At 36.4% G+C, this 11,286-nt stretch overlaps 1 protein-coding gene across 7 annotated transcripts; it reads right to left on the minus strand.

Annotated features, from left to right (window-relative positions):
• Window positions 1-667: 667 nt before the first annotated feature.
• On the minus strand, window positions 668-11,280 carry LOC147495797 (uncharacterized). Of its 7 annotated transcripts, XM_086564515.1 has the most exons (5): window positions 9,001-11,280; window positions 6,523-6,606; window positions 4,875-5,969; window positions 4,714-4,791; window positions 668-1,174 (listed from the first exon to the last, which is right to left on the minus strand). In XM_086564515.1, exon 1 carries the CDS (start codon window positions 11,137-11,139, stop codon window positions 9,106-9,108), a length of 2,034 nt encoding a protein of 677 aa, XP_086420641.1. In that variant the 5' UTR covers window positions 11,140-11,280; the 3' UTR covers window positions 668-1,174; window positions 4,714-4,791; window positions 4,875-5,969; window positions 6,523-6,606; window positions 9,001-9,105. The 7 variants fall into 7 exon arrangements, 6 of the variants coding, with proteins under 6 accessions (XP_086420641.1, XP_086420640.1, XP_086420639.1 ...); XR_015197726.1 differs by lacking the exons at window positions 4,875-5,969; window positions 9,001-11,280 and adding an exon at window positions 7,981-8,841; XM_086564514.1 differs by lacking the exon at window positions 4,875-5,969 and having other exon boundaries at window positions 668-1,168.
• Between the last annotated feature and the right edge of the window lie 6 nt (window positions 11,281-11,286).

Here is an 11,286-nt window from a genome sequence, read left to right on the forward strand (position 1 = left end):
TCCTTAACATAAGCACAACAAGAATGGAGAAGAACAACACTCTTTTCCGATTTCGACTACCATATTAAGATATATATACATCTAGGACAGACCATTGATGAAAAACCCTGAGACTGATTAATACTGATCTAAATCTCAACTCGCCCTTCGCAACATTCTTGATCAAGATCAACACTCTTTTCCAATTTTGACCACCATATTAAGATTGGCAAGACCACATATGAAGAACACTGAGAGTCTGAGACTGCTTAATATTGTTCTAAGTCTCAACTCAAGCTTGGGACTTAGATCTTTGAGTTTACCTTATACACCTTGTGGTTATCGTTGTTAATTAGTTAGTTGGTTGATGGAATGTCGTTGTTTAAGTTTGTTTTATAATTGTTTATATATAGTTCTATAGTGGTTCAAGGATAATTTCGGGTAAACTCCAACAATAATTTTCATTTTCCCTCTTAACCTACTGAATATGTCGATCAGATATGTTGGCATATATTTTGAGAGAATTGGCGTATAGTTTCCTTATGACATCCTCTGTGCTCTTCTTGTCATTGCATTTTTGAAACAACTACGAAACCACTTCATTTGAGTTTCATTCATCTGAAATCTGAATTTATACTAGCTTGCTAAGGACTAAAAGATTTCTCAAATTTTCAGAAAACTAAGTTCAGGTGAAAATACAGTGCAATAATGACTTTCAATTGTGACATGAGAGTTGAGGATTTGAAGTTCTGAAAGCCAGTTAAACATGAACCGTATGCACAACTAGAAACCACTGTCCTAAAAAAATTGAAACCAGGAAAACCTTGCAGGTATAACAAAAAATTTGGTGATTTCGGTTACAGCGAAAGATGTGCTCTGTAAGACTGCAAGTGTTGGTCCTCCACAAGAGATCCACCAGTATTCAATTAAAAAACATTGCAGAATGCTTGAAGAGTTCAACCCCGGCCCATGAAAAACAAGCATTAACGAGACTCAACCATGGCTTGGGACTCGTCCATGGCTTCCTTCTTCTTCATGGCTTTCTTCTTCTCCACAATTTCATTAATCGCCTCAAACAATTCAGCGTGCTCCTCTATAATTGCATCAATGAGATCTATCTTCTTTTCCATAAGAGCACCAAAACCACGACCGGCCAAAGGAGCAATTGTATCAGGTCGAGCCTGGACACCTGAAGCTACAGGGGAAAAAATCATTAATACCAATTTTAAAAGAAGATCATATATGAGATTTCATTTGCAAAAAATGCAATAGAAAGTAGAAGCTTTCAACTTCACAAGATAGATAGTTTGTGTGAAAGTGAAACCCAAATGAAAATATGAAATAGAAAGAAATGTAACTACAATGATACAAAGAAATTATATTCATTCCTGTTCACGTAACTTTTGGGCAGTATTCACGGGGAGAAGCTTGTTAAAGTCGGGCACAATGACAAGATTCAGTCTCTGTATAGTGTATCCTACTGAAGAGCAAAACGATATAAAATCCAAGATACTCAAAGGCTATTGTGGCTGAGCCAAAATCAGCTACTGGTGTTCCACAATGCTGTTCCGAATTGCAGAGGTATAGGCTTACTCTCTGCAATTCAAAATCTAATGGGACTCATTAGAATAATAACTAACATAATCTTTTTAATGGAATCATTCAAGCTTTTTTTAATAATTCAACTAGCATCAGCTTTTTCTGTCCACTCAACTTCAAGGTCTCAAGAACTTATATGAAGGTGAAACCTGGAGTAGAGAGAAATACGACTCCGATGATATAAGGAAATTAAGAGTGCATGTTGACCAACTACGAATCGATCAACATATTACTCTCAATTAGCTATTTAAAATCAATAAGTATCATCATAGCATTACAACCAGTCAGATTAAATATTTTTACCAATAATAGAAGGGCAAAATAGGAGAAAACTTTATCAAGGCATGGAAACAAGGTATAATTAGAAATATGCGGCCTACATGATAAAAAAGCAGGAAAATCTATTCAACATATTAGTTTCATAAACCTAAGACTAGGCAAGAAACTTCTTGTGTGGAACCTCATCAAAAGTTGCTTACAACGATATAAATTTATCTACTCTTGACAAGGTTAAATATATATATCTACTTGAGCTGATAGTTTCTCGAGGAGGTTCTCCATTATGGGAAGACTTCACACCAAAAATCAGTCCTCAGTTCATCTTGTAAGTTCATTTTGGTGGTGGAGTTCATTTGGAGTCTTCCCTATATGATAGTTCATATAACCATTCCTATGAAGCTCTTAAACTGGATTGTAAAAAATAAGAAAAATCCCAAAGTTATGAAATGGGTTCAACCGCCAATGATGAATTCATAATTTGTCAAAGGAAACCCCAAGGTCTATAATTCATAATAGTCCAAAGTGCGGACCAAACAGATACTCGTGAGATAGGTGAGATCTAATTTGTGCATAGTTAGTAGCAAGCAACTTGTTAGCATCATCTAATTTGTGCTCTACTCTTGTGGCAGTAGGCAACAAACAAAATGAATTAGGTCACACCCAAATTAAAAGTGAGCTACAAATCCTACAATGGGATACTAGGAAGCACGGATACCGACACGCGACATGGATACGACACGACACGGATATGCGGACACGGCATTTTTCAAAAATATAGGACACGGATACGTCATGGACATGTTTGAATAATATATATATATATATATTTTTAAAAATATATATATATATATGGATATAATATATATATATATATATATATATATATTTCACCGTCACAGAAGTGTGAGGAGGGGCTGAAACCTAACTAAGCTGTCCTCTTTTCTCTCTCAAAAATTTCTTGTATGCGTGAGATTACTATTCTGGCATGTCCCCGCGTGTCGGAAATTAAAAAAAAAATTATAAAATCGGATACTCCAAATCGCGTATCGGACGCGTGTGTTGGGGCGTGTCCGTGTCGGATACCGATACTTCACCCTTAGGGACGTGTCGGTGCTTCATAGATGGGATATATACATTTCCAGCGGAGTTTAAATTTTCCTGATCTATTAATTTGCAGCGGTCCTTCCAAAGATTCACCATAAATCAGAAAAAGGGAAATCTGTAATGGGTCATCCTGTTAGAGCACTTTTTAGCTTTTACAGCACAGAGACTGCTACTGCAGATATATAGTTATATAGAGTAATACACAAACAAGGTCACATCAATCAAAATCCACAAACTCGGACAAAATCAATATTTTTCGGAACATCTAAGATAACCTCCCATCTCACTAAGTCGTGGACTTCTATAAGGTCGATCTCAATACTGAAAATTTTAATCTTTTGATTCTTTTCTCATAAATTTCCGTAACTGTTCATGTAGAGAATACAGGATCAGCTATGCTTCCAACTCTCAGATATACTCATACAGAAGGATTAATGATTCCATAATGAATTTTCAACTCTAATTCATCGATACCTCATAAATGCCTTAAAAAAAACTAAGGTGGCGTGAAATAAACTGAATTTTCCAACGAAGATATGCTTTTCTCCCATTTGGAGATGAAATAACGTCGACAACTCTTATTACTCAGCCAGATCTCAGAAAGCCGCTCACAGCATCTTGACAATTAATTCTCTGGCAACTTTTTTTTGTTAACTTGTTAAGTAATGAGCAAAAACCAGTCAGGTCCAGGGTATCTATTCTCTTTCCAAGAGAGAAAGAGCTGACCAAATCTCCTCGCCGTGGGGTTTCCTACAAGGCTACCAACCAAGGGTCTATAACACTCTCTAGGAACCATGGATCCATACTGATACAGAGTCAAAACCTGATTCCTTGGATATGCTTTCTATAATATATATATGGATTCTAACCTTAAAACATGCTCGCAAAAACTTTGGACTTTTAGATGAAAAGTTCAAAAATGAACACTAATTTTTACATGGTTAGACATATCCAAATATTATAATTTTTTGTGAGAATGATCTTCATGGTGGGGAGATCATCTCCACAAAAAACCAGACCTTAATTCATTTGTATGTCGAAAATGTGGCTATAATGTGCGCATAAGAATGTGGCTCTATCCCTCCCTAATATATATACATGGAGCTTTGGGTTTAGCCTAAAAGTAGTCCTTAACCATTAATTCCATTCCAAACCTAAGGCCCCTAATGCTAAGCCTAGTTCAGTTGCACAAAAACCTTTCAACTTCATTTAAACAAATGCACCAAAAAAAGTCCAACCCAGTTCGACCAAGATAATATTGATCTTTCACATATACAAAACACAAAACTTTTTGTCTCAGATCCCACTTGAAGAGGAACACGGAATACAATACACATACTGAAAGGATTTTGTGGCTGAGCCAAAATCAGCTACTGATGCTCCAAAACTGCTGGCCCAGAGTTGCAGAGGTATAGGCTTCCCCTCTGCAATTCTAATTCTAATAGGACTCATTAGGAAAATAGGCCTGACATAATCTTCTTAATGAAATCAAAAGCATCTAAGAAAAGGCCTTAACCTAAGAAAACCCAATGCTACATCCATAAACGACTCAATTAAAGACCTACTTGGGTTTCAAAGTTCACCTGGTTTAATAATAGGTGGGGTGGTGCAAACAGTATAAAGGAACAATTAGATAGTGTGCTATGGTCTACTTAATGGTTTGATATATTCCCATTCTCTACTGTTAGCAACGTATATCTGATCAACTTGAAAGACTAGAAAGAAATGTAAGTACAATTTCATAACAAATACCATTGCTTCCTGTTGTAGCTTTAGCTTCAGAATCGTCCTCTAGCCTCTTTCCATCATAATTTTCCAATAGTTGATTAGCTACAAAACCATATAAATATTAATTATTAGGGTATGTTTGTGAAAAGTGGCAAATTATTTTGTAGCCAACTAGTGTAACTAACCATCATTTGATTACACGCTGCAAGGCTGTGTAAGATATTATCCACCATGGAGGACAAACACTTTTTTTTTTTATTGGTAAGCCTGTTTTAAATGAGATCAATAACTCTTTGATGCTGGCGGGGTTCGAGCCCTAGACCTCTCGTATCATCACCCAAAGGTTTTACCGACTTTGCTAGTCGACAAACACTTTTTCTGTCCACTAAACTTCAACGTCTCGAGAACTTAAAAGTTTACCTCTGACTTTCATTTTTTTTTATGAAGATAAAAGGTCATGCAGATCTTCATAAGAGCAGTGCAACTCCTTAGGCAATTCAACAATCTTTTTTTCAACCTCTTCTAATTGCTTCATCGTAAACACTTTTGTTTCACCGTGGAGGGTTTTGTGGGTTTATTTATTTCCTTTCGGCCCCCCACTTCTATTTGCACCCAGGAGCGGGGAATCGGATCGGGTTGGATCTTAACCCGACCCAAATAGCCGTTCGGGTTGATTTTTATAGCCATTTTTTTATTCGAGTCGGGTTCGGATACAACTTCTCTAAGAGTATTGCTACACTGACACAGAAAATTGACATATTTATCCAACACGGTGATGTAGCAGATGATACATGTCTTGTATCATCGTGCTATATGTCATGTATCATCGTGATGCATGTCATGTATCATTGTGTAAGAGGGTGACACATATCATATATCATCCGCCACGTCACTGTGTCAGACGAATGTGTTAATTTTCTATGTCAGTGTAGAATTATTGACTTCTCTAGTATGTTGTATGCCATGATTTTTACTGACAATCAATTAATATACAAAAATGTGGCTCCATTTGGACGAGAGTCCAATACTCCAATTACATACCAAAATAATGAAATAGCAATGAAATATAACCAAAAATAAAAGGACAAAAAACAAGAAAATCTATCCACATTTCCAAATGATTGAACCCCACATGGCATCTATACGAAACCTTTTTCATTTTCACTTGGAGATCTAATCACACATATGTTTATCCACGAATCAAGGAACAGTTAAGATCACATATATGTTCCTTGACTAAAGAGGTTTGTGCATGTGGCCCACAGAAAAATACTCTTTGCCTAAAAAAGCAAAACAAATGTAGTAAGCAGAAAACATTTCAACATCGAATGTATCGGTTGTTGAACGGTAATGAAGTCATCATCATTTCCTTTAATCTACTTTGTCTTACAAATCATTGACTTGTTGTTTACTCTATAGTATTTGTTCTTGTGTTTGTTTTCAATGCAGTGAACAACAATGGGTCTTCTCTCTAACAAAGTTGAGAAGACTTAGATTAAAGCAGGTGATCATATCTACACTTGGAAAGTTGTTTATACTTACTCTCATCATGGTAATAAATCTATCTTTCTCTTATTAATGTTCCTGTATATGGCTGAATTGCTTCAATGTATAATGTGGGTGTCACTTGAAATTCTAGTTTATGGTGTTTTTTGTCGGTGGATTTTTGGAATTTTTTGTTTTCATTGTTCATGTAGCACACTTGGTCATGTTTCAGGTTATGGGACGTGTCAACTTAGAAATGTGCCTTGTTTAGGTTGTGGTGTTTGTCGAAATGTTTGAGTTGTGCTTTAGAATTGGGTGTTTTAATCATGAAGTAAACAAAGAAATCACCTTTGTCCTATCCTCTTTATAATCTTCGTCTCGTCGGTCCAAATGTGATGTAGCAACACCTTCCGATAGAGACTCAAGAAAGACCTAGAAGAAGTGAAGATAAGCCTTATTAAAAAAACACCCATTAAGCATATCATATTTCGTTTAAGGCATTGGTTGAAGTACAAGAAGTATGAAGATGTACAAAAGAATAGATACAAAATAACCTAGCTCCAAGACCAAAAAAGTTCAATGTAACTGCAGGAATCATATCCGATTGATGAAAATATGTGAGAAATTGAGTTAAGACCTTACCACAATTCCGTTACAAAGTTTTCGAAGCAAGACTACAATGAACATGTGAAACGTGATTAAGAGACAGACCAAAGCCTAGGACCGAAAGTTGGTGCCGAGCAGTCTAGAAAATATAAGATGACCAAGTGTTTTAAGAGACTTTGGTTTCAACATATCACAAAAAATTGTACATGTAGCCTTATTATTCTGCTATTTCATACCAATTTAGGGATTTAACAGTGCATAACTCAAACCAACACCAACTTGTTATAGCTAGAAGCACCAGCACATATGATAGGCACAAGAAGATAAGAATATGAAGGATAGGTAATTGGCCATTTCTCTTGTATAGTCTGTCCATGTTGTGACTTATCTCACAAAGTCACAAAGCTTTCATGCATACATATAGTGAAAGAAAGAAATGGATGAATATATAGATGCATTTAATTAAATGTTGTACTAATGTACTGTGAACAATGACATCTATGCATTTCAGTGTTTAAGAACGGTCATATAAGACAGCACTGTCCACCAGTCACTCATGTTTCAGCAACTATTAAGGGACATACAAAAGCCAAGCACATGTACTCAGGCTAAGAAAGCTGGAGTTCTGCACTGCAGACATTGTCAGACAATTTTGATTTTTTAACATTGATCTTTTTACATTGTCTAATATACTAAGATCAAAATTATGAAAGGATACAACATCAATATAGTAATAATATCACCATATATCACCATTAAGGAGGATAGGACATTATAATTCTACAAAACAATAAATTCCAACTGAACTGTAAGATATAAAACAAATTAGATACTACAAAATCACCAAACGCATCAAATCGGAAACCTAAACACAACAAAGGAATTTGATGATTCCCTGAAGACCGACTCTAATGCATTCTCATCCATTTCTACAAAGGAGAAAACTGGTTATTGGCCTTTAGATGTTCTTGCTGTGTATTTACTCAAGGGGGACTACAAATACAGTGGGCCTGCACATCACAGAGCGCTGAAGTTATTGTCAAGCCAAATGTGCATATAGCCCACATATAATTGACCAGATGGTAGGAGGCCTCTTGGGACTAGGGAGGTGAAAAACAACTTGGGCTGTGAAAAAAAAAACAAACAAACAAACAAATTGTCCATCTGAAAAAATTGAAAATAAAAATAAAAACAAAAAACCTATTTTTGCCACTCCTCCTTTCACAGCTAGGTGTCCTCCTTCCACCAAAATTCTCTACCACTTCTCTTTCCTTTTTCCTTAACCCATATGCATTTACATATGGTGCATAGACACTCTATAGGCGCTCTAGATTCTAGAGCTTCTCATGTTAGGCGCGTTTGCGCTCTCGCTTTTGCTCAACGATATGATAACTAAGGTTGGGAAACACAGAAATAGGGTAAACTGTAATACAGTGAGGACCGGCTCTACATCGCCTAAAAACGGTGAGAAGAGAAATGCAACGGAAAGAGAAATATCACAATTCTATAAGCCATCAAGAACCTGTTGAATAAGAAGTAATACAATAGAATGAAGCTAACAAATGGCACGAAGGAACAATGCTTATCTATAAAATATCAACTCACATCAACTCATCCAAGTCATTTGTTTTATTGTTGCAGCATGTACACCAGAATAAATAAATTCTTTAAGAGAATAACATGAAGGGACATCAAAATAACTCCAAAAAAGGCAAAAACAAAGAAAATTCAAACAACATCCTTTTAACCATAAGAAATCATCCAAAAGAAAAGTATATCACAGTTTTCTAAATAATCAATCTCGAAACAGATACAAAACATATTCTCGATAACTCCTAATAGAACATCAAACATGTCACATGACAAGCTAAGTGATAAATTGTACTATAGATATTATGTTGACTTGTTATGCACTCAAACGATATCTCAAGAAAAAGTGATAATATACATATTAGTATAGCATAGAACTCGGTTAGTATACGAGCTAATAGTATCCTATAAACAAAAACAAGATCTATACATGCTTTCATTAATACCTGTGCAGAATCCCAGAAAAGACCCAAGTTGAATAGCCTCGCATTACATGTACACCAAGGAATAAATACAATCTAAATGAAAAAGTAAACACAATATAGGATGGAGACAGGAGAGAAGTATACACTTTCTGTTGACACATAAATTAGCAAAAGAATTGATGAAGAATTGAAAATAGCAACTTACAGATTTCATCATCCTGGTGGGATTGGTTGGAATCTTCACAAGGATATGTTATTAAGAATAAGTCTTTGGAGACTGAGTCATCAATCAACATGCATACTAACGCCTTTATTTGTCACTCAACAAGAACTTACGAAGAATAACCCCACCTTCATCATTCATATCATCTGTCACAAGCACATGCAGTATCATAGATGTCGTTTCAGCATTCACTGAGAAACCCCTGTCAAGCATTGCTTTATGAAATTGGAGTGCCTTTTGAGTATCTTTTTCCTTGAGAAATCCTTGAACCATGATATTGAAAGTATGGTCATCTGGAGCCACACCCTTCTTTTCCATCTCAAGAAACAAACTTTGAGCATCATATACCATCCCCTCTTTACAATAGCTATTGATCAATGTCGTATATGTTATGGTGTTGGGTTGCACCTCTTTTGAAGAAAGGCTGTAAAATAGTTCCTTTGCTTCCAACAACTTTCCTTCTTTGCACATGTGGTGAATAATACTGCTATAAATCACAACATCAGCTCTTAACCCATTTCTTTCCATCAAATGAATCAATTCCATAGCTTCAGAAAGACCACTGTTAGCACACAAACCTTCTATTAAAATACCATATGTGATAATATTTGGACTTTGTCCATGAGTTTGCATGTCTTCAAAAAAATTCTTTGCGTCCACAACTCTCCCGACCTTACATAGCCCACCAATAAGGGTGTTATATGTAACAACATTAGGTTTCAAACACTTGCACTTCAAATTCTCATAAAGTTGCATAGCCTCATCTAATCTCTTAGCCTTGCAATAACCATTAATCATTGTGTTATAGCTAACAATAGTGGGTTCCAGACCAGCATCCACCATTAAATCAAAAACATTTCCAGCCTCATCCATTCGACCCTGCAAACAACACCCATCCATCAAAGAGTTGTATGTGATAGAGTCAGGCACCACATTTCTTTGAATCATCTCCTCTAATAGGTGATGTGCCTCACTAAGCTCCCCTTCTTTGCAATACGTATCAACCAAAATATTGTATGTTGTCACATTTGGCCAGACTCCTCGACTGATCATATCATGAAACAATTCAGTTGCCTTGTTCCAATTACTGGAGATGCATAGGACATGAATCAAAGATGTATATGTGACGACATCAGGGATTATACCTCTTTGAAGCATCAATTCAAACACTTGAAGTGCTTCACTGGTCCTACCCTCTTTACCAAGGGCATCAACGAGAATGGTGAATGTTACTACATCTGGTGAGATGCTTCTTTTCAACATATCTTCAAACAAACTTACGGCTCCTTTTAATTGACGAATGCTGCATAGTCCATGAATCAAAGTGGTGAAAGTAATGGCATCTGGGACAACTCCTCGAGCAATCATATCCTTAAAGAGATTGATGGCGTCATTCACCCGATATTGCTTGCAAAGACAGTCAATGATCATATTGTATATGTAGACATGACGCTTAAGTTTTTCCTTTTCCATTGAGCTCATCAATTGAAGGGCAGTATCAGAATTTAGTGACTTGCAAAACCAATTGATGACAACCCCATAAGTGATTTCATCGCATGGGTATCGATTTGCCACCATTTTGTTGAACAATTCCAAAGCAGGTGTCGGTTTTCCATCCAAAAACATCCCCTTAAGTAGAGCGTTAAAAGTAAAAGCATTCGGCTGAAACCCACGTTTAAGAATATTCCCAAACACAGCAAAGCCAAAATCCACCCGACCCATACAAGAGTAGCAATTGATCAATGTGGTAAGCGTCACAATGTCAGGTTGGACTCCAGCAGAAGCCATTGCATTGTACATGGACAAAACAGTAGAATAGTGTTTGGTCTTGACAAGGGCTCCTAGCAATTGAGTAAAAGAGTGAATGGAAGGCAAGGGTCGATACCGAATCAACTCATTAAACAAACCCAATGCCTCGTCAAGCTCAAGTGTTCCAGATTTACACCTTTTTCTTACTAAATTTACTAATAAATCAAAATGAAGGTGGTCTTTATCGGCAGAAGTGGTTGATGATTGACGTGGGTAATACGTAGTAGTAGTAGTTTTGAAACGAAAGAAAGAAAGAGAATGCAAGATAGGAGAGAGAGTAGCAGAAGAAGAAACCCTTCTTAACATCGCCATTTTGAGCTAACGGCTGCAACAGTTGAGTGGTCGACCAGAAAAAATGGTTTGGGAACTTAATTTTCACTCTCTTTTTCTTCTCATTAAAAGTGGAAGCCCAAAACCCCAACACAACCCAAGAAGCCCAAAACCACGACTTGATCCCAT

The sequence above is a fragment of the Coptis chinensis genome, chromosome 6, assembly GCF_015680905.1.
Source record: "Coptis chinensis isolate HL-2020 chromosome 6, ASM1568090v1, whole genome shotgun sequence".
In the NCBI taxonomy this organism is placed as follows: domain Eukaryota; kingdom Viridiplantae; phylum Streptophyta; class Magnoliopsida; order Ranunculales; family Ranunculaceae; genus Coptis; species Coptis chinensis.

Coding starts and splice junctions, on each gene's coding strand:
- LOC147495797 (XM_086564518.1), bottom strand. CDS start 11,139: ATGGCGATGTTAAGAAGGGTTTCTTCTTCTGCTACTCTCTCTCCTATC.